At 43.6% G+C, this 23,606-nt stretch overlaps 1 protein-coding gene and 1 long non-coding RNA gene across 4 annotated transcripts in view; both read left to right on the plus strand.

Moving 5' to 3' along the window:
- LOC109160664 overlaps positions 1 to 16,630 on the plus strand; it is a 36,782-nt gene extending 20,152 nt beyond the window's left edge. Inside the window, exons 2-4 of one of the 3 annotated variants that reach the window (XR_002050796.1) lie at positions 8,885 to 8,988; positions 12,919 to 12,924; positions 16,365 to 16,630. This is a non-coding gene — a long non-coding RNA (uncharacterized LOC109160664). Of the gene's footprint in view, positions 1 to 8,884; positions 8,989 to 12,918; positions 12,925 to 14,149; positions 14,153 to 16,358 lie in introns of all 3 variants that reach the window. The other 2 variants (XR_002050795.1, XR_002050797.1) reach the window with 2 other exon arrangements.
- Positions 16,631 to 18,645: 2,015 nt separating this feature from the next.
- Positions 18,646 to 21,372, plus strand: LOC109160645 (putative late blight resistance protein homolog R1A-10). The gene has a single exon (XM_019308928.1). It carries the CDS (start codon positions 18,646 to 18,648, stop codon positions 21,370 to 21,372), a length of 2,727 nt encoding a protein of 908 aa, XP_019164473.1.
- Positions 21,373 to 23,606: the final 2,234 nt, after the last annotated feature.

The raw sequence follows: 23,606 nt of genomic DNA on the forward strand, positions 1-23,606 counted from the left end.
CAGGTAGAGGTACAGGACCTCCCCCTTAACGGGTTTGGCCAGGGGGGGGGGAGTGACATGAGGTACGTCTTGAGGTCCTCGAACGCCTTCTGGCACTCTTCGGACCACTCGAAGCCCTTCGTCTTTTTGAGGACTCCAAAGAATGGCAACGATTTCTCGGCCGACCTCGAAAGGAAACGGCCCAAGGCTGCCAACCGGCCGTTGAGGCGCTGGACCTCCCGGAGGGACCTCGGAGGTTCCATGTCCAGGATGGCCTTGATCTTGTCGGGGTTGGGCTCAATGCCCCTCTTCGAGACCATGTACCCCAAAAATTTCCCCCCGTGTACCCCGAAAGTACACTTCTTGGGGTTCAACCGTAAATTGAAGCGTTGCATAATCAGAAATACCTCGGTAAGGTCGTCCGTGTGGAGGTCGGCGTCCGTGCTCTTGACGATCATGTCGTCAACGTAGGTCTAGAGGTTGCGGCCGATGACCTGCTTGAACACCTTGGCCACCATTCGGGTGTAGGTGGCGCCCGAATTTTTCAGTCCAAAAGCCATGACTTTGTAGCAATAGACCCCCTCTAGCGTGGTGAAAGCTGTCTTCTCCTCGTCGGCTTCCTCCATGAAAATTTGGTGGTACCCCCGGAACGCATCTAGGAAGCTCATAAGGGCACAACCTGCAGTCTCGTCCACCAGCTGGTCAATGTTGGGGAGGGGGAAGGGGTCCATAGGGCAGGCCTTGTTGAGGTCGGTGTAGTCCACGCACATCCTCCAGGTGGGTGGCTTCGGGGCGAGGACTACGTTTGCTAACCACATGGGGTATATGACCTCCCGGATATGGCCGATCTCTAGCAGGGTGTCGACCTCCTTTTTGACGAACTCCCTCCTCTCAGCGGAGAGGTACCTTTTGCGTTGCTGGACTAGCTTGACTGTGGGGTCGACAGCCAGCTTGTGCGTGATCACGTCTCGGCTCAGGCCCGGCATATCCTCGGGGCCCCATGCGAAGACCTCCTTGTAGCTCCTGATGGTGTCGATTATCCGTGCCCGGAGGTCGGCCAGGAGGCCGACCCCTACCTTCACGACCCGGTCAGGTCGGCTGAAGTCGAGGATGACCTCCTCTGTCTCGACCACGGGCTCGGCTCGAGGTCGACCTGCCTCCTCTCGAAACGCCTTCTCAACAATGGTATGGACCTGGAGGTCCTTCTGACCAATTTGGCGGCACGCCTTCAGGTAGTAGCTGCGGCTCACCTTTTGGTCTCCCCGGGCGACCCCAACCCCGGTTGGTGTTGGGAACTTGAGACACAGGTGCTCTATGGAAATCACACACCTGAGGTCCTCCAGGGCGGGCTGGCCGAGAATAATGTTGTGGGCGCAACTGATCTTGACGACTACGAACTCGACCTCCCACCTCCTGGTGTGCGGTGGGGTGCCTATCTCCACCTCCAAATTGATCGACCCCTCCGTTTTGATCGAATCCCCCGTGAACCCGGACAGGGGGGTCCGTACTTGCTCCAGCTGTCCTCTTGAGAGTCCCAGCTGGGTGAACGTGTCGTAGTACATGACGTTCACCGAGCTGCCCGTGTCTACGAGCACCCGGTGCACCACCACGTTGTTTATGTCCAGCTTAACCACCAGGGCGTCTCGGTGGGGGAGGGGCCCATCTGGCAGGTCGGCGTCGGTGAACATGATGGGCTCCCTCTTCGGTTTCTTCTCGTGGGGGTACGTGTGACCTCCCCCACGTACAAGCTCCTCGCCCACCTCTTCCGCTCGGCTGGCGAGTCCCCTCCCTCGGGCCCCCCAAAGATGACGTAGATGGTCCGCTTCTTCGGGGGCTGGGAGTCCTCCGTCGTCTTCTCCTCCTCCTCGGAGCTGTGGTCGTGGTGGTCCATCTTGCGGGGAGCCGAGGTGGATGGCGCTTGGCCACCCCCCTTCCTCCATACGTTGCCTGGCTTCTAGCCTTGCGCCTAGCCGGGCCTCTTAATGAATTGGCCGAGGTAACCCATTTGGATGAGTTCCTCGATTTGTCGCTTCAAGAGGACGCATGCCCCTTCTGCCTGTGGAACCTGCAGTACTTGTTGGGTTCCCCCCTTGCCGATATCTTCATGCACTCCTCCTTCGGGAACACCACGATTCCCTGGTCCTCCGCGTGCGTCAAGATGGTACCCACTGGTTGTGTCAGCGGGGTGAGATAGCGTGTAGGGTTCAGTTTGGGCCCCTCAGCGTACTCACGTCGGTGCGGCCGCGGCGCCTTGCGCTCCTCCTGGGGTGCCTTGTCTTTTCGACCACGTCCTTCCTCCTGCTCTTTATTCCTCTTCTCGGCGGCCTCGGTGTCAGCGTACCTTGCTGCCTTGTCCATCAGGTCGTTATAGGTCCTGGGGGGGTACCTGATGAGGTCATGGTGAAAGGCGCCCGACCTCAGGTTGTTCCGGAAAATCACTATGGCCGACTTCCCATCAAAGTCGGCGACCCCCATGGCCTCTTTCTTCCATTTGCTGAGGTACTCAGCGAGTGATTCTGAGCTCCCCTGCTTCAAATCACACAGGTCGGGTGCTCGGGCCGCTGCGCCCCCGGGTAGGAGGAGGCGGAGGCGGTGACAGCGCCCCCCAGGCGGCGCCCAGGGCGGCTTGTTCCTCTGCTCGGAGGCCCGCCGCGACGCGCGCCAGCGCGGTGGAAGCTTGCTTGAAGACCGCCACCCCTTCCTGGATGAGTGCGCGAGCTGGAGCGGGGGCGGCGGGGGGAGTTGGTGGCGCACCGCTACTACGGTGGTTGGTGAGCTGGGCCCTCAAATCCTTCCCCGACCTGGCGGAGGCGGCTGGTTGGATGCTGGGGGCGGGGGCCCCGTTGGGGCCGTTCCCATTCGCGACGAGCTGGGTGCCGCGGGAACCATTGGTATGACGAGAGCTAGATCTCGATCGTGCCATCGCTGTGGATGAACAATAGTGGGGAGAGAGCGCTTAAGCTTGTACAGCAGCTCTCAACAAGAGCACCAATGATGGAATTAATTAAACCGGGGGTCCGACCTAACTAACCCGAATGAGAATATGAATAATAAAGAAATGATACGAATGATATAGCGAAGGCCGTGAGACCGTAAATTGTATTAAATGCCGTGGAATTGGCTATTACAATGATTCTTCAGTACAAAGTGTGTCCGTAAAGTAGATCGTGTCTTAACTAGACAAGGTGGGGGGTTTTTATACAACTCCCGCCCCTAACCGCCACCCCCTAACGCGGGGGGTGGTTAGATCCGAGTTGACCGTGCCCGGTCTCACGACCGGGTCGTGCTGTGGGGCAAGGCCGAGCCCGTCATGGGCTCGGGCCGAGCCCATGTGGAGGTCGGCCCGGCCTCCAACGTGGCCCGTTCGGGGGCCACGTGGCGAGGCTCCGGTCCGGGCGGGTACGTGGCGCCGCCACGGGACCCGTTCTTGCCCGCGCCCGCGGGTCGGTGCGGGTCGGTTCCTAATATATCCGTCACCCACTACGTTGTTACCGTTAGGGCCTAGTATAAGTAGAACTCCCCTCAGCTAGGAGGCGACATGTTCAATATTCTGTACTCAAACACTTGCAATACAACAATTCGTTATTCTGCTATTTTAATATTTTTATCCGGTAACATATTTACCGTCATTGGTGCTTCATTGAGAGCCTGAGTTCAATACTCAAGCAGGCAACGACAACACAACCCATTCCATCTTTCAACAGCAAGCTTGAAAGAATAGCGTCCCGCAGCTCCCACGGTTCCTGCAACCGGAATAACGGCAATGCCTCAGGTAACCTCCGGGACCAACTCACAAACAATCGTGGCAGGGACCTCTGAGTACAGCTCAACAACGGGAGGCACGGGGACCTTCGAGACCAACTCAACAATGGAGGGGCGAACCAAGCCGTGAACCTCCAGGTGACCACCGAAGCCATTCAACAAGCTGCAACGGTGCTAAATCAGGTGGCGGTGGGACTGCAATGCCAAGTGGCCCCGCCGCGACCTCAGGAAATAGAGGTAGAATCCCTGCGGAGGATAGATGCCCGACAGGACGCAACCCGTGCAGCGAGGGACGCAGGGTGCCATTCCAGGACAGGGGGTCCAGAGGAGGGCACCCAAAGAAGTGGACCGGCCAGACGGCAACCAGGACCCTCCCGCTCTTCCCTTGAACGATTGGGACACAGGGGGCCCGCGCGGCAAAGGATAGGATCACGGGCCGAGGGGTCCTCTACCAGAGCCCTCGTCGGCACGAAAATAGAGAAGGAGAGAGATCACCCTTTGAGAGGATGCGCGAGTCTCGTGAATCGGCCCCGCGCCGACACGGTGGTGAATCGGCCCTGCGTCGACACTCGGATGAGCGGCGCACCGATGAGCCGGCTCCGCGTCGACACTCGGCGGACGAGCGGCGCGCTGATGAACGGGTTTCACGCCAACACTTGGATGGACGACACGTCGATGAACCAGCTCCGCGTCGACACTCAAATGGGCAGCATGTCGATTAGCCGGCTCCACGCCGACACTTGGACGAGCGGCACGTCGATGAGCCAGCTCCACGCCGATACATGGATGAGCGGCAGCCGGCCCGCGCTGGCACCCTAACGAGTCGACCCTGGTCGAGAGGCTGCAATGAAGAATCAAGGAGTTAGCAAGGAGGGTGGAGGCACGGGAGCAGTCGCCGGAACTCGAGGTACGTATGGTAGCACCATTCTCCCCAAGTATAATGGACATACCTTTGTCGAGGGACTTTAGGTGCCCGCCATCAAAGCGTACACGGGGGCCACTGACCCGCGTGTCCACATGACGAGATACAAGGCTGCTATGGTAATGATCGGGGCAGGGGATGCGTCATGTGCCGAGCATTCTTCTCCACATTGAATGGAGCGGTCCAAGACTAGCTCAACACCATCCCAGATGGGTCGATCCAAAATTTTGGAAAATTGTCCAAGAGCTTCCTGACATACTTCTCCAGTATCATACACCATAATAAACCCTTCTCTCACCTTTGTGTAGTAAAGCAAGATAGAGGCGAGAGCCTCAAAGACTTCCTGAACAAATGGAAAAAGGAAGTTAATAATGTCTACGACTTCGACTCCAAAGCGGCGATCCCGATATTTATCCATGCCTTAAGATCGGGGTATTTCCACAAGCAGCCGAACGCCCACCACCGCTGCTCTTACGAAGATTTGATGAGGACGGCCAGCCGCTATGCCGAAAGCAGAGGATGTCGATAGGAAGAAGAAGGACGAAGAGGATGGTAGAAAGGGTGGGAAGCCTGGGAAAGCTGGTCTGCCCAGCCAGGCACCACGCTCGAACCACTCGTCCACAGGGAAAGGCCGAGACTACGAACGACCTCGCCTGGTCCCCCTGCGTAATTTAGCCCCTCTTACCCATCCCGTCAGTGTCATTCTAAAGCAAGCTGAGGAGATGGGAATAGTGGAGTTCCCGCCGGAGTACATGAAGGTCTCCCCGAAAGAGACCAAACAAAGTACTACAGGTTCAATAGGCAACCCGGGCACGATACAGATGAATGTAACGTGTTGAAGAGGTAAATAGAAGAGCTCATCCAGCAGGTCTGCTTCCGACATTTCATCAAGCGGTCCAAGCAGCAGCAACAGCCGCAACGCAATCCACCAAAAAATGTCTGGAGGAAAGATGATGACGTCGAACCGTCCACCTCGAACACAAAAAAAAAAAAAGAGAACACGACCAAATATCTGAGCAGGATGATAGTGAGAAAGAAATGGAGGTGGCGCCCAGACGACCAAAGAAGCACACCATACACTTTATTTATGGTGGACCTGCGGGGGACGACACATCCGCAGAGAGGAAGAAGTGGAGCCGACAGCTGTACGTAGGAGAAGTGGTGAGTCTTCCCAAAGGAAAGAAGCAGAAGCGGGAGGCCATCACTTTCTCTGACGAGGACCTTCCCGAGGGCCCCCTACCCCATCGCGACGCACTGGTGATTAAGATGGACATCGATGATATGATCGTGCACCGCATCCTGGTTGACACAGGAAGCTCGGTCAATGTGATGTACTACGACGCCTTCACCAAGTTAGGGCTACCTAGGAGCCAGCTCAAAGAGGTACGAACTCCACTCTCTGGATTTACTGGGGATTCGGTGGACACAGAAGGGTCGGTGGTCCTACCAATGGAGATAGGCACGAGCCCCAACATTCGCAAATTGGACATGGAATTCATCGTGGTAAGACTCACTTGTGCGCACAACATCATATTGGGGGGCCAGCCCTGGAGGACCTCAAGGCCATAGTGTTGGTGGAACACTTATGTATGAAGTTCCCTACTCCGAATGGGATAGGGGTCGTCAGAGGAGACCAGCGAGCAGCTCGCAGTTGTTACGTAAAAGCATGCAAGAAGATTGGTAGTAAGGATCTACAAGTCCACGCGATGGCAGAGAAAATTTTCAAAGAAGAAGAGGCCTGGCCCCGCGCTGAGCCCATATCAGAAACAGATGATATAGTTCTAAATCCCTCAAGACCAGATCGAGTGGTGAAGATCGGCACAGGCTTAAGCCCGGAGCTAAGGGCCCAGATAGTAGATGTGATCTGCCGCTCCCGCGCGGTGTTCGCATGGGGGCCGGAGGACATGCCAGGCATAGATCGAGGCATCATAAACCACAAGCTCGCAGTCGACCCCAGCGGAAAGCCGGTACATCAGCGAAAAAGGTATATGTCGGCAGAACGGAGGGAGTTCGTGAAAAAGGAGGTGGTCGCATTGCTTCACGTGGGGCACATCAAGGAGATTTACAAACAGCAGTGGTTGAGCAACGTAGTCTTGGCTCCCAAAGGATCAACGTGGAGGATGTGCATAGACTACACAGACCCCTCAACAGGGCATGCCCTATGGATCGGTTTCCATTACCTAATATAGATCAGTTGGTGGATGAGACGGCAGGATGTGAGCTTATGAGTTTCATGGACTCCTTCCGTAGGTACCATCAGATATCCATGTATGAGGAGGACACCGAGAAGACCGCCTTCACCACTCCCGAGGGGATATTCTGCTACTTGGTCATGCCATTCAGATTGAAAAATGTTGGGGCCACATACACTCGCATGGTGGCAAAGCTATTCAAAGCCGTGCTAGGGCGGAGCATGGAAGTATACGTGGACGACATGATCGTCAAAAGTCGCAAGGCCACCTCCCATGTCGAGGATCTCAGCGAGGTATTCTCTATTATGAAGAAGTTTAATTTGCGTTTGAACCCAAAAAAATGCACCTTCGCTGTTGATGGGGGCAAATTTTTGTGCTTTATGGTCACTAGGACGGCATTGAGCCGAACCCAGAAAAGGTAAGGACTATCTGTGACATGGAGCCTCCACGGTCCATAAAGGAAGTCCAGAGGCTCAACGGGCGTCTGGCAGCCTTAGGCCGGTTCCTATCTAAATCGGCTGAACAATCCCTCCCTTTCTTCCAAATCTTGAAAAAGAACAAAGGGTTCGAGAGGACGCTAGATTGTCAAAAGGCCTTAGAGGAATTGAAAAAAGATTTGTTGTCCCCGCCCCTGCTTGCAAAGCTAGAGGCAGGTGATACCTTACTCTTGTACTTGGGCGTGTCACAGGGTGCGATCAGCTCTGTGTTGGTCAAAGAAGAAGGAGGGACTTAGCGTCCCATCTGCTACGTAAGTAAAGCCCTACACGACGCGGAGCTCCGGTACATGCACTGCGTTAGAGAAAACGGTATTTGCCATAGTCACTTCATCAAAAAGGTTAGCTCATTACTTCCAAGCTCACCCCATCCACGTGCTCCCACACCAACTGTTGGGAAGCTTCCTCCAGAATACCAATAGCTCGGCCAGGATGGCACGGTGGGCCATGCACCTCAGTCAGTTTTACATACACTTCAAACCGAGGCCCGTCATCAAAGGACAAGCTCTTGTAGACTTTATAGTAGAGTGCACAGCCCGGGAAGTGACGGACCAGGTAGAACTGAAGATGGAGGGTGGTGGACCTTGTCCACAGATGGTTCTTCCAACAGCAAAGGTTGCGGCAGCGGCGTAGTGCTCGTCACTCCGGAAGGATTCTGCTCCACTTGGAAAATGCCACTGTTAAGGAATTTTTATGTCAAAAAATATCCTTTTACATTAGAGGCTTCAGAGGTTGTTCATAGAAACATAGAAACTCTATTTTGGTTGCGTCCCGATTGTTGTAAAGATGATCTTTTTACAAGGATTCCAAATTTAAAAAAATTGGGGATTCAAGGTGGAATGGATTTTGAAAATGAAAATTTAGATGATTTTTATAATTTCGTGCACTTCGAGCAGCTTGAGAAACTAAGCATCAAAGGGTGGCATCTCGAACTTCAGGATAGGCGCATTCAATGGGCAACTAGTGTTCTACCAAATCTTAAGAAGCTAAAATTGTTCAAGACTAGATTGCCATGGAGTAATATGAAACTTATTGGTATGTTGCCAAATCTAGAAGTTCTAAAACTGGAAAATGCTTGGCTAGGCAAAAAGTGGCCATCTGAGGGAGGGTTTCGTCAATTAAAAAGGTTGGTAATTGAAAGCACGTATCTCGAATATTGGAATGTTGTGGGTGACCATTTCCCTGTGCTCGAGCATTTAGAGTTAAGTGGTTGCGATTTGTTGCGAAAGATCCCTATTGAGTTTGCTGATATCACCACACTTGCATTGATTCAGTTAAATAAGTGTCGTTATTCCGTTTTGGTTTCTGCATTGTGTATTCAAGATGAGCAGTGAAGATATGGAAATCATGGCCTTTGTGTTCGTTCTAAACATGCTTAGGTCTCTCCCGTCCCAAACGACCTGTGACTGTTTCACATTTCTTCACCAATATGTAGTTAGGTGGTGTGTCCCAAGGGTCCTTTATCACGGCTATGAGTATACCTTGGATAAGAGTCTACTCTTCCAAAGTGGCCATTAGGGAGGTGCTCAGCTGAGTGGTTCGAGGCCTATCAAATGACAATGACTAGTCCTTCTTTTATCTTGTCTTAGCTGACATAAAATCACTGTTAAATTGTTTTCCACACACTTTTGTATCTTTTGTAATGCGATCAGTGTTGGGAAGAAAGCTCACAAGAATATATAATTAGCACAATGAAAATAAATAAACGGCACCAAGAAGAACACCAAGAATTTCAACGTGGAAAAACCTCCTCAAGGCAAGGAGTAAAAAACCACGGGCACAAGCCAGTAAACCTTCCACTATATAGATAATTGGTACAACAGAGGAGGCTTCTCTAATTCAACGATTAGAGGCAACACAAAATACAGGATAAAATAACATACCCCGAGGCACAAGAATTTCTACGAAATCCACCAACTTCTTCTCGGCTAATTTTCTCACACTTGTATATCTCAACAAATTTCCTCTCCTCTCTTTTTCTTCTTCTTGAACTCTTTCATATCCAGGGTAGCCAAATCCATGGCCTTTATATAGGCTTTACAAAGCCAACTCTTTTGTCTTTTCATTTGCCCATTTTAATCTCCCATTAAGTGGACATGAATGAAGCCATTAATCAAAAAACCTTTCACTTCATCTTCCAAGCTTAATTGTGAAGCTTTGGGTCACCACCCTACCCACATTGGTGGAACCATCTAGCAACAAACTCCCCCTCACGCCAATGTGGGAGGGACTTGCATCCCTGCAGCTGAACGACAGATCTCAAGCTTTTCCCTGCAGAATTATAAGGGACTTGTTGCATACTTGCCTTTTCTTCCTTTGTAGAAGGACTTTGCTTACTACTTAATTTAAAGTGATTAGCAAGAGGAGAACTAACCGCTTTAGCATTGTCCATGTTAAACCTACAAAGTATTTTCTCAATGTACTTCTCCTGAGACAACCACAACTTTTTGGCGTTCCTATCTCGTGTAATTCTTATCCCAAGAATCTGTTTTGCTGGCTCCAAGTCTTTCATAGCAAAAGACTTGCTCAACTGTTTCTTTAGCTGATTAATTCTAGAAGCACTCTTGCCGAAGATCAACATATCATCAACGTACAACAGAAGCATAATAAAATAATCATCAGAGAATTTCTGAAAGAATACACAATGGTCAGAAGTAGTCTTCATGTAACCTTGTTGCGCCATAACTGACTCAAACTTCTTGTACCATTGCCTTGGTGCCTGTTTTAAGCCATATAGGCTCTTTTTTAGCTTACAGACATATAGTCCTCTTTTCCCTTGACTTCAAAACCCTCTGGCTGCTCCATGTATATTTCTTCATCTAAATCACCATGAAGAAAAGCAGTCTTTACATCCATTTGCTCAATTTCTAAATCTAGGCTGGCTGCTAGTCCAAGAACAACACGAATGGAAGACATCTTAACCACTGGAGAAAATATCTCATCAAAGTCAATACCTTTTCTCTGGTCGAATCCCTTGACAACTAGTCTAGCTTTATACCATGGCCGTGAAGAGTGTTCTTCCTGCTTTACTCTGTACACCCACTTGTTTGTCAAAGCTCTCTTACCTTTAGGTAGCTTTACTAACTCAAAGGTATTATTCTCATACAAGGATTTCATCTCATCTTTCATGGCTTCAATCCACTTTTCCTTGTGTTCATCCTCCACAGCTTCTGCATAACATTCTGGTTCACCATTATCAACAAAATTAATTTCATAAATATCAGAAGAGTACCTTGTGGAAGGCTGTCTAACTCTTGAACTTCTTCGAAGCTGAGGTGGAGTTGAAGCTTCTGGAACTGGGAGTTGTTGGGGAAAATAGCAACGTCAACGCGTGATCTGGAAGCCTTTTAAGAAGCACGGACACTATTGGTGTATAGTTGAAAGGAAATCTGTGCCGTGTTACAATAACACTACCTTAAAAGCATAAATTTTCCGGTGACGGTTCCGGCATGCTTTCTACAGGCTACACAGATTAATAATGTAGTGTTATGCTCATATAAGGAGGAAGCTATGAACAAAGATGAGAAGCTCTCTTGTGTTCTCTCTCTGCGTGAACTGGAAGTAGGATTTTATAGTACAAAACTTCAACATCTTTCTCCCTTCAGACCACACAAATAGTGCTATTTTAGTGGTAATGGATCCTGAATAAAAGGCATGTCTCTGACTGGTAGACAAGAGAGGAATTATTCAGGCAGCTCCAAACAATTAGGAGAAGAAATAAATAAGTGAAAAATCCTTCTTTATTGAATAGTTTTTCCAACAATCCCACCCATTCAGAAAGAAGGATTAATAAAGGAATGTCTGAGCAGTACACCGAAGTTGACCTTAATGTTAGTGAATCAGCTCTTGAACTAACACGTAGTGACATTGAGTAATTTCCTTCCCAAGAGTGATATGAATCTTGAACTCATTGGTTAGAGAAATTTTGAACTCTAACGCATACATCAACTTTCACAAAAATCCCCGTCATGTCTATCTCAATATAGACTTTTCAAATCCGTCGAAGTCTATCTCAATATAGACTTTACCTCTGTCAAGTCTATCTCAACATAGACCACCTATTATAGGAGAGTGAATCACAATGTGGTGAAGGTGTTGGACACCCCCACAATTGCATGGTTATCACCATGTTTCTCAGCCATTCAGCTTCTTGGGATAACCCCATTATCTTTCATAAGAGGCGGTTAGCCCTTTTCTACTCAAGTTAGGGATTTCTTTAGGTCTACCTCAACATAGACCACCTCAATTGAGTATAAGTCACCAAGAGCACTTTGTACTCATGTCATTATGCGGTGAATTCATTAGGTTTGTCTCAACAAAACCACCCTTTCTCAAAGAGTTATGAATTCATTACGAGCTGTAGCTCAACCTCACAAGTACACACACTGTCGGAATGACCAACTAGTGTACTATTTTGTAACTCTTTTCATGGCTTCGTTTGACCACAGAAGTGGGATCCACCACGAATTCATTACCACTTGGACTTTAAGTTCTTCCAATGAGTCAGCGACTAATCCTCATAATTAGCCCTCAAGTAAATTGATTCTTTTGATCAAACTTACATGCACTTTGACGAGTACTTCGTTTACTCGTAAATAATCCCTTGAGATTTTCATGTTTAACATGAAACATCCTCTTTCATCATTATTCTCAATACCACAGAGAAACTTTTGATGAAAATATAAGGAGTTTATTACCCCCACAGTGCAACACTTACAAATATTTTTGTCAAATGCATTTGATCTCTTACCTAGACTGATCTTTGGTGCCCAAAATTAGCTCCTTTGTAGACTGAGTTTTGCCGACTTGCTTTGTTGAGCATTATAGAAGCTTCGCACTCTGCCTGATACATGCTCAACAGTTGAATATATTTCAACAAACTTGGTTATCTCAATTGATCACAATTACCCTTTAACTATGAATTATAGGTATTTCAATATGACTCAACCAAGAGTTTAAATAATATATATACAAATGCTCATTGTTAGTAAGCCATAGAAATAATGTTGTCCACATGCTACATCAAGTTGAACAACATAACCACAAATTTCACATCATATTCTTATAAGAAATTAATCCCATACACAAGGAATATGTTCGAGCTCATATTTATTCGGAAATATCTCTCAACAATGAGACTTCAGAGTTTCCACTTGCACAATTTTCCATTCTCTTGAAGAGAAATTCATATATAGCATTCATAGGATGCAGATCAATATTACTATTGCAGTACTTCAACAATTTCTATTGCAAGGCTTTGATTGTTTAAGAACATATGAAAGTCAACCTCATTTCAGGTGAAGATCAAGTGGCGCTCTAACTAGCCTACGAGATCAACGCCCTACTTCTTAAGTACTCCCAGGTCGAGTGGTGAAACCGAAGTTTACTTAAAAACCATCTTCCTAGACAGAGTGTTTAAGATGATGACTTTTCCATGTTCTCACTAAATTACAATTGAAGCCTATGATATATGCTCTTATTTTTATACAAATAAATTTAGTAAAAAGTTTGAGCAATATCTATGCACGAATTATATCAATCAATGTCATTAGTATTCAAAATACTAAAGAAATAAGTACTACTAAGTAATCAAAATCTAGACAGCTCAACTAGAATTCAGTACTAAGACAATCATACTTCATGCGAACCCTTCGAACTAGAGCAAATATAGTTACTAAAAAATAACTGCTTATTTAAAGAGATTCAATACTCATCTTGCTCTGTCAGATTGCCTTTTGCTAGTTTTGCCATTGTGATGGTAGCACTGGTGTGCTCGGTGTCCTTGCTTTCTGCATGTAAAACACCTTCCTTTGAACTTCTTGATTTTTCTACTCCTTTTGTTGTAGACAGTTCTGACACTTTGATTTTCAGTTTCATTGGCACCGTACTTTTCTGACAGTGATTCGCAAATGACTTTTGCCGAGTCTTGTTTGACATAGATGTCGAACAAATCGTCATTCATTTGTGACAGAAGGTATCCTCTGGCTGCTGCATTGTCATTTCTAAACTGCATCAGAGTTACACCCAGTTTTTGACCCGGAATATAATCTATTTCAGGACTACTTTCTCTCGATTCTTCACCCGGAGTGTAATCAGTCTTCGAAGCTGAGGTGGAGTTGAAGCTTCTGGAATTGGGAGTTCATCATCATTAATGGAAGCATCAGTAACATCTTGCTGCTCAATTTGGTCCTCCTCTCCAACCTCTTCAAGAACCACTGTTGGAGGTACTATCTCAGTATCAACTGAATCACCGTTATGAGATCCCAATTCTTTAACCCGGTCAATATCCTCTATGGTTTGATTCTCCACGAACACAGCATCTCGGCTTCTCACAAGCTTCTTTTTAACTGGATCATAAAATCTGTAGCCAAAGTCATCTAGACCATAGCCAATAAACACACACTGTCGTGTCTTAACATCAAGTTTCGGTCTTTCATCTTTCGGAATGTGCACAAATGTTTTGCACCCGAAGACACGTAGATAATCATAGGGAACATCATTTCCTGTCCATACCCGATTTGGTATGTCAAACCTTAAAGGAGCACATGGTGAGAGATTCAACACATGCGCAACAGTACTTAGTGCCTCAGCCCAGAATGTCTTTGGTAACTTTGCATGTGACAACAAACATCTAACTCTCTCAATCAAAGTCCTGTTCATCCTCTCAGCAACACCATTTAACTGAGGAGTCTTTGGTGGTGTTTTCTTATGGCGAATACCCTGCTCTACGCAATACCTATTGAGTGGCCCAATATACTCTCCTCCATTATCTGACTTTATGCATTTTAGCTTCTTCCCAGTCTGTCTCTCAACTAGGGCATGAAATTGCTTGAATATGTCCACAACTTGACTTTTATGCCTCAAAGAATAAACCCATAATTTCCTTGAGCAGTCATCAATGAAGGTAACAAAATAGCGAGCACCACCAAGTGACCTAGTTTTGAAAGGTCCACACACATCAGAGTGTATCAGTTCCAATACCTCTAGTTTCTTCTTAGTCTCAGCAGAACTTTTAAAGGATACTCGGTTCTGCTTCCCTGCTAGACAATGAGCACACCTCTTCAAATGAACATTGTTCAACCCAGCTAAGCTCCTTTTTCTGACCAGCATGGACATCCCTCTCCTCAGATATATGTGCAAGCCTCTTATGCCATATATCATTCGTATCATCGTTCTCAATCGTATTGACAATATTTCCTGAGATCTTGGCCTGTAAATCATAAAGTGTAGAACACTTTGTGCCTCGAGCCACAACTAGAGAACCTCTTGTGAGTTTCCATTGGCCATTTTGGAAAGTATTACAATACCCTTCATCATCTAATTTTCTAGCAGAAATTAAATTATACCTGATATCTGGAACATGCTTCACATTTTTCAGAAGCAACTTGGTGCCATTGTTGGTTTCTAACTGAACATCGCCAACACCAACAATCTTTGCATTACCATCATTGCCCATTTTCACAACTCCAAAATCACCTGTTGCATAACTAACAAAAAAATCCTTTCGAGCTGTAGCATGAATGGATGCACCACTATCAATTACCCAGTTTGTATCATGACTTGCCAAATTAATGGCATCTGTGTCACCATCATAGAAGATAAGAAAATCATGTTCAACTGTAGCAGCTACACTATCATCATCACTACCATTATTCTTTTCAGAGTCTTTATTTTTTTGATTTTCTTTCTTCCGTAGTCGGCAAAATTTCTTAATATGCCCCTTTTTGTGACAATGATAACATTCAACATTAGCAAATTTATTAGATTTACCTCTACTGTTATCTTTGTTTTTATCTTTACTCCTTGGACCCTTGCTTTGACTTCTCCCCCTATTTGTTGTAGCCAAGACCTCTGAATGTTGAGAGGAAGTACCTTGTGACCTTCGTCTCATCTCTTCATTCAGGACACCACTTTTAACAAGTTCCATTGTTACAACACCGTTAGGAGCAGAATTAGTCAAAGAAATCTTTAAAGTTTCCCAAGAATCTGGCAATGATGCTAGTACCATAAGAGCAAGGACCTCATCATCAAAATTAACTCACACACCTGACAATTGATCAACAATCCCTTGAAATTCATTCAAGTGATCCACAACAGAACTACCCTCGTTATATCTTAACTGCACCAATTTTGTGAGATAAAACAATTTGTTGTTGCCAGTCTTTGAAGCATATAAATCTTCAAGTTTACTCCACAGTGTCCTTGCGTGGGTTTCACTACAAATATGATTATACACATTATCTTCAACAAATTGCCGAATAAAACCACATACCTGTTCATGCTCAAAGGCCCACTCTTCATCTGATTTATTTTCAGGTTTCTGGGTAGCAAACACGGGTAAATGCAACTTCATCACATATAGTAGATCTTTTATCTTATTTCTCCATATGTGATAATTTGTGCCATTCAAACTTGCAATTCTATTGAACTTTCCTTCCATAGCTTCTCACTTGAACAAGGCTCTCATACCAGTTGTTGGGAAGAAAGCTCGCAAGAATATATAATTAGCACAATGAAAATAAATAAACGGCACCAAGAAGAACACCAAGAATTTTAACGTGGAAAAACCTCCTCAAGGCAAGGAGTAAAAAACCACGGGCACAAGCCAGTAAACCTTCCACTATATAGATAATGGGTACAACAGAGGAGGCTTCTCTAATTCAACGATTAGAGGCAACACAAAATACAAGAGAAAATAACATATACCCCGAGGCACAAGAATTTCTACGAAATCCACCAACTTCTTCTCGGCTAATTTTCTCACACTTGTATATCTCAACAAATTTCCTCTCCTCTCTTTTTCTTCTTCTTGAACTCTCTTATATCCAAGGTAGCCAAATCCATGGCCTTTATATAGGCTTTACAAAGTCAAACTCTTTTGTCTTTTCATTTGCCCACTTTAATCTCCCATGAATGAAGCCATTAATCATAAAACCTTTCACTTCATCTTCCAAGCTTAATTGTTAAGCTTTTGGTCACCACCCTACCCACATTGGTGGGACCATCTAGCAACAGTCAGCGAATCATACTGTTCATGTGTTGGCTCGGAGTCAATTTTTCTGTCTAATAGTAGAGAATGGTTGTGATTCCCTCAGTATATATAGCATAAAAATACTCTCTCATAGCATAGGAGGATCTGTTATATATGAATCTGCCAATGGTTTTTGTACATGCTGTGGATTTGTTGCTGTAATGAATTTGGCTAAATATGTACGGTGTTATATCATAAAGTATTATGGTTTGTGCTTCAATTGTGGTATAAAGTTGGTGTTATTTCTTCATCTGAACTGAACTGATTTTGTCCATCTAAAGCAGAGAGTTCAGGGCGTGGATTAATTAGTAGATAGGAGTTTTGTATGTTAAAGTATAATACTGTCATTTTGCAATTAAAAATATAATGCTTCGGTGTTGCAATTATTTTCTTGCGCTGCCTTCATCACACGACGAGATGAGAGATGGAAATTGAATTAGCCACTACGCTCTGCTGCCAGAAGGAAATTCCCCCAACCAATGTTATTAAATTATGTATTAAGTTAATGAATGTCAACTATGCACATGATGAGCATAATATAATAAATTGCACTGTACTTCTTCCAAATCATACATAGAATATTTGATCCCTACCTCTTCTTATATTACTCCGTATTATAAATTGCACCTACCTACCTGAATTCTCAACATACATGGGCATTATTTCATATCAAATGAGCGCCATGTTCCAACAGATCGTACAAAATCCTTAGCAGCAACAAGCAAGGAGGAAGAAGAAGAAGTAGTGCCGCCACCATCATCCTCAGCCGCCATCTATTTTCTTCAAGCTAAGGACTCAATTACGTACCGCCACTCAATAAGCTTAGCTATCTGGTTGTGGTGATAGGGTGAAGAGAGACTGCTGGGATTTCTTAATGCTGCTTTAATTTAGGTAATCTTCTTCTTCCTCTTCTTATTTATATCAACAGCTACAAACTTCAATTACCAAACAATCATACTCTTATGGCGAATCAATTCTAATTGGAACAATTTATCAAAAACATAACCTACAAAGTCGATCTTCTTCCAATCCCCTTTTTTCCAAGCGAGATTGAAATTGTGAGTATGTACTATGTCTAATTGCATGTCCTATTCTTATAGCTACACACAATTCCAAAGATTCTCAAGCATAATTGAACCCTAAATGATACAAGAGATCAAATTATAGCATACTCACAACAACAACCTTAGCTAATTCAATACATACTCTTTTTATGCAATTGAAATCATAGAAGCATCTATAATAAGATCAAGCTACTTTTAATTCAAGTTATTATATTTATTTTTGTTATAATAAATTATAAGTTAAAATTAGTTATTATTTACATTTTCATTACAATTATTATTACTCTTTATGACTATTATAAATAATTATTATTATCATCATTAAAATAATTTATATTTTATAAGAAACCGCTTTGTAATAGAGTTATGCTCATGTTTTTAAAAAATTAATCAAATAGAAACAATATAATATTTTTACTTTTACCTAAATAAAAAATATTTGCCAACTATCATGTATTGTGATGAACTGATGATATCCTAGTTACCATTCCAAGTGGATGGTCATAGGTTCGAAGTACTTCCAACTCTATTACTCTGGTGGTGGAGGCTTAGGCTCTTTGGACTAAAAACGTTTGAAAAAGTATGGAACAGATACTACCTTGTAAAAAACAATAAGTATTTTCATAAAAAGATAAAAATGAGTATTTCAGCCAAACACTAACAAATGAAAATATTTTTCAAAGAATTAATTATTTTCTAATATTTCCAAGCTCAGCCTAATTCACTTGTATTCATGAACCTGATCTACAATCCCTACTTAAATTTTTTTGAAGTGAATTTTTGAAACATTAACCTGATTAGTTGTTCCTATTTTGGATGAAGCTGGAGCTGGCTTTGATAGACACAAAACAGACAGAAAAAAAAAAAAAAATTTGAGCTGTAAGATTCCACTTAACATTAAACAATTTCTTCTCATGTTATCATTATCTTCCTCAAATACTTTTTTTTTTTTTTTTTGTTTTTTTGAAAACATCATCTATCCTCTAATATTTAATTCCATATGACTCGCAATTAGTGTTACAAGTTGCAGAAAGTCACACAAATTTTAATATGAAGTACTAAAAGTCAATATAATGCTGCCATTTTGCAATTAAAAATATAATTTTAAAATCATGGTTGTTAGAATTCCTGTCTAAATTGCATCACAACTTTCATTTCTTCTTTGTTCTGCTCTGATCAGCTACTACATAGACAGACGCAAATGGCTTATGCTGCTGTAACGTCTCTTAAAGGAACACTCCATCTACATTTCTTGCAATCACAACCACGCTTGCCTCTTCAAGACAATCAAGAGATAGTTAATTCTCTCCATGAAAATCTTGGTTTCTTCCAAGAAATTCTTGAGAAATCTGAGACCGCCTATAATAATTCGGCGATGAAAGATTTAGAGGCAGAGATGAGAGATGTAGCTTTCAAAGCTGAAGAAAGAATTGAGATGGAATTGAGTAGCATATATCTTCACTCAAGCAGTATAGATGCTTGCCTCCTCAGGCTTCATGGAATCTTCAAGCAAGCAGTAAAACAGACTGATTACCTGAAGAAGAAGTTGATTAAGATTACAAGTAAACACCAGTTTGCAAAGGGTCCATCAATCACGGGTATTTCACTTTTTGGTCGGATGCGACGACAAAGAGGACTACTCCTTGGTTCAACATCATCCCAGCCTGCTGATCCAGAACGAGAGAATATTACTGTGAGTAAATTTTCCAAAAGCGTTTCAAAGTTTGAGAGTAAAATGGTTGGATGCGACAAGGAATTCAAGATAATATTGGACAAGCTCGCGCAACAAACAGCTGAGCAGCTCCAAGTTGTATCAATCGTTGGCATGGGAGGAATAGGCAAGACCACTTTAGCTGAGAAAGTCTACAAGGATCCATCAATTACTTCTCATTTTTACAAGCAAGCATGGGTTACTATATCCCAAGAGTATACCGTTGGGCAGATGCTCAAATGCCTTATTGGTTGTGTTAGTGCATCAAGTGATGAAGAAAGCAGCAATGGCCCAGGCCAATTAGCAGAAATGCTACGTAAACTCTTGAAGGATCAGAGATACTTGATAGTGATAGATGATATATGGAGCAAAAAAGCTTGGGAAAGTGTGCAAAGATGCTTTCCAAATGATAATAATGGAAGCCGTATACTACTGACTTCTCGTCTCAGAGAGGTGGCTGAATATGCTGCTAGTTCAGGTAACTCTATCATTAACATGCCTTTCTTAGATGCCAATGAAAGTTGGAATCTCTACTGCAGTGTGTTCGGTAAAACGGAATTTCTTTTGGTGTTTGAGCAAATTGGTAGAGACATAGTGAAGAAATGTAAAGGATTACCTCTAGCTATTACTTTAGTGGCTAGTCTTCTCTCCAAGACAGAGGAGAAGGTGGAAAAGTGGAAGAATGTTGCAGACAGTGTAATTGGTGATTCTAATGAAGCATGTTCAAGTGTACTATCTTTGAGTTACAACCAATTACCACACCCCTCTAAAGCTTGCTTTCTATATTTTGGAGTTTTTCCAGAAGATTATGAAATCCCGGTAAAGAAGTTAGTTAAGTTGTGGGTAGCCGAGGGATTTTTCGAGGCAGTGAACAATAAGAATCTGGAGGAAGTGGCCATGGAATGCTTGCAAGATCTTGTTGATAGAAGTCTTGTTCTAATTGGTAAATTGAGCTACAGTGGCAAATTCAAGACAATTAGGATGCATGATCTCTTGCGAGACTTGTGCTTGAGAGAAGCTCGACGTGAAAACCTCTTGAATGTCATAGGACTCGTAAAACTCCCATTTTTCAAGAGGAAATTACAGCACTTGTTTTCAAAAGCTTGTCCTTGGATAAGTATTAGACCAGGATGTTTCAATATTCAAATTAGATCTATGGGCTTTGACAAATTCCATTCCTTACACTCTGTTGATCATGTTGATTTCAGCATTAAGGTGCTTTGTCACTTTAAACTATTAAGAGTAGTAGACATGAAACTTGGATTTTGGAACTTTGAAGATAAGATGCTATATATGGCAAATCTTGTTCACTTGAGATACTTAGCTTTGTCCCTAAATGAAAAAGCTGGCCCTCTTAAACTAAAGCTCTTTGAGCATTGGAATATGCAAAGTTTTATTGTTCGTGGATGTAGTGTTATATTGGATTCCTCCGAGCGAATTTGGAAAATGCCACTATTAAGGAATTTTTATGCGGACATAATTCCTTTTACATTAGAGGCTTCGGAAGTTGTTCATAGAAACATCGAGACTATATCTTGGTTGCGTCCGAATTGTTGTACAGACGATCTCTTTACAAGGATTCCAAATTTAAAAAAGTTGGGAGTTCAAGGTGAAAGGCGTTTTGACAATGAAACATCAATTGATTTCTATAATTTTGTGCACTTGGGGCAGCTTGAGAAACTAAGCATCAAAGACTGGCATCTCAAACTTCCGTATAGGGGCATCCAATGGGCAACTAGTTTTCTACCAAATCTTAAGAAGCTCGAATTCTTCTGGACCTATTTGGCATGGAGTGATATGGAGCTTATTGGTATGTTGTCAAATCTAGAAGTTCTAAAATTGATAGATGCTTGTGAAGGAAAAAAGTGGGAGACATCGGAGGGAGGGTTCCGGCAATTGAAAAGGTTGGTAATTAAAAGCAGGAATTTGGAAGATTGGAATGCTGTGGGTGATCATTTTCCTGTGCTTCAACATTTAGAGTTAAGTTTGTGCAGAATTTTGCAAGAGATCCCTATTGCGTTTGCCGATATTACCACACTTGAATTGATTCAATTAAATGACTGCTTGGATTCCGTTTTGACTTCTGCAAAGCTTATTCAAGATGAGCAGCGAAGCTATGGAAATGAAGCCCTCCTTGTTAGTTCTAAATATATTCGGGTCTCTTTCTATCTCTGCTTCCATTATATCTCTGACTGTTTCACATTTCATGCTATTTAAATTCTTTGCAATTCCTCTGCAATCAATAATTATGTGCATGCTTTCTCTCATTTTTCTCTTTCTCATATTTCCTTACCAATATAAATGTGTCCACTTACATATTGTTTCCCGTAGGAGTAATGAATGAATAAGGGTATGTAGATACGTACTTAAATAAGTCGATCTGTTTTATTTCGTTTCTCCTTAACATCTAATTATTAAACACATACAGACAACTATAAAGATTGAGAGGCGATGAAAAGTTAAGAGGCACAAAGCTAAGCAGAGATGATGATGATGGATGGATGGATGTTGTTTGTTCTTGGGTGATGATGGATGTTTGCATAGCATAGCATAGCAGGAGCTGTACTATGTGAATCTGCCTGCCACTGATTTTTGTACTGCATATACTGGTTGTAGGTTTGTTGCTTATCAGTACCTGCACATCAATGAGTAAAATTTAGGAAGTAAGATTTGATCGTCCATGTAGTAAAACTATATATGAATCTGCCTGCAAGCCTGCCAGTGGTTTCTGTACTGTACTTGTTGTGGGTTTATTGTTGTGGTTATTTTGTTGCTTGAAGGAATATAATGCTGTGATTATTTTTTGGATAAGGTGTTGCACTATATTATGGCTAACCGCCCGTGTATAGATGTAATATACCGATCGAGAGTGCATCAAATATTTTTCCTTGTCGGATTATTCCTGAACTCCTTTATACAATGTCTAGTTTTACACGTGGATTGCGCGAATGTGCTAATGCCAAATGTTTATATTTAAATAAGTATTTTAAAGTATATCAAATGCAATATTATATAGGAAAAGATCATACATAGGTAATTGAATGTCAAATTTGTTTATTCAAATAGGTAATTCAAAGCATATGAATGCAAGATAATATGGAAGATTCATTATAATTGTCATTAAAATAAATATTTGTAACTTTGTAAAATCCAGGGGCGGAGTTACCTGGCCTGCATGGTGCAGGGGACCCTGGCCCCCTCCCCCTCTAAATTTTTTTTAATAGTATAATACTTATTTTGGTGTCCTCTCTCCTCAAAATATTTGACCCCTCCCAATCAATCTTGCAGACTAAATTTATAAAGAATAGTCGTGGAAATTTGATATAAAAAAATATAAAAAAAAAAAACCGCGACCGTTCCTAGCGTAGAACGGTAGCGTATTACAAACATTCGCGACTATTACACAACAGTCGCGTATTACTAACATTCCGCGACTGTTACGCAAAGGTCGCGTAAAGTCCAACGCTTTACGCGGCAATGACATACGCGACTGTTGTACAACAGTTGTGTATCTGCAGTTATGCTGAAATTCAAAAAACACATTGTTATCGGCAGTGAAACGATTGACAGATAATAACGGGAGTGAAAGATCAGGGACATGCAAAATATTAGATAAACGAAGACGTCTAGACTCGGAATACAACGACGCATGACCAATACCAGCAATCCCCAAACCTGAACCGTTGCTCATGCGCAACACATCGCCTCCAACGTAGGACTCAGAGTGTGCCATCATCGTCGGGTCCGGCGTGGCATGAGACGACGCCCCGGTGTTGGGAACCACGCATCAGCCGTGACCGCTGCCTCTTCGCCGGATTTGCCATGGTGGTAGAGGTTGTGCCGCCGGAGTTTGCCTCACTGGTGGCCGGAGCAGGGATGACCGCTGGAGGGAAAGGCGTATCGCCATTTACGAATCCCAACAAACCTTGCCCGCGGAGGAACGGGACTAGCTGTGTGCGCCAAAACAGGAAATTTTTTGTAGTTAGTTTCATTGAACGAAGTGGTTTGGCGTGGATAGGTTGTTTGGGGACATGGTTGGGGAGAGAGAGAGAGAAACCTGGGCTAACTGATACCAGATTAGAGAATAGTTTGCGTTGATTACCAAAACTCAACGATTACACGGAGATACAATAGACCCAGATGACTAGTCTAACTATTCCTATACATTAGCTAGTAGTTATTGACTAAATCAAAGTATAACTATACTAATATAATGTTACATTTAAGAGTACAAAATATATCATGTCTAACACTAGTGTAGACTTTCCACAATATCAATTCTTATATTCTTTAAGAAGTGACTTGGTCATTTTTTCATATGTTTTTGAAGCTTTGAATCTTTTGATGAATTACTGATTGTATATTTCCATTTCTCTTCAACCAGCATTCTCTGAATAACTGCATTAATGGTGGCTTCGGTCTTCTAACTCAAAGAAGATGGTGATTACATA

The sequence above is a fragment of the Ipomoea nil genome, unplaced genomic scaffold (genome assembly GCF_001879475.1).
Source record: "Ipomoea nil cultivar Tokyo-kokei standard unplaced genomic scaffold, Asagao_1.1 scaffold2868, whole genome shotgun sequence".
Taxonomy (NCBI): Eukaryota; Viridiplantae; Streptophyta; class Magnoliopsida; order Solanales; family Convolvulaceae; genus Ipomoea; species Ipomoea nil.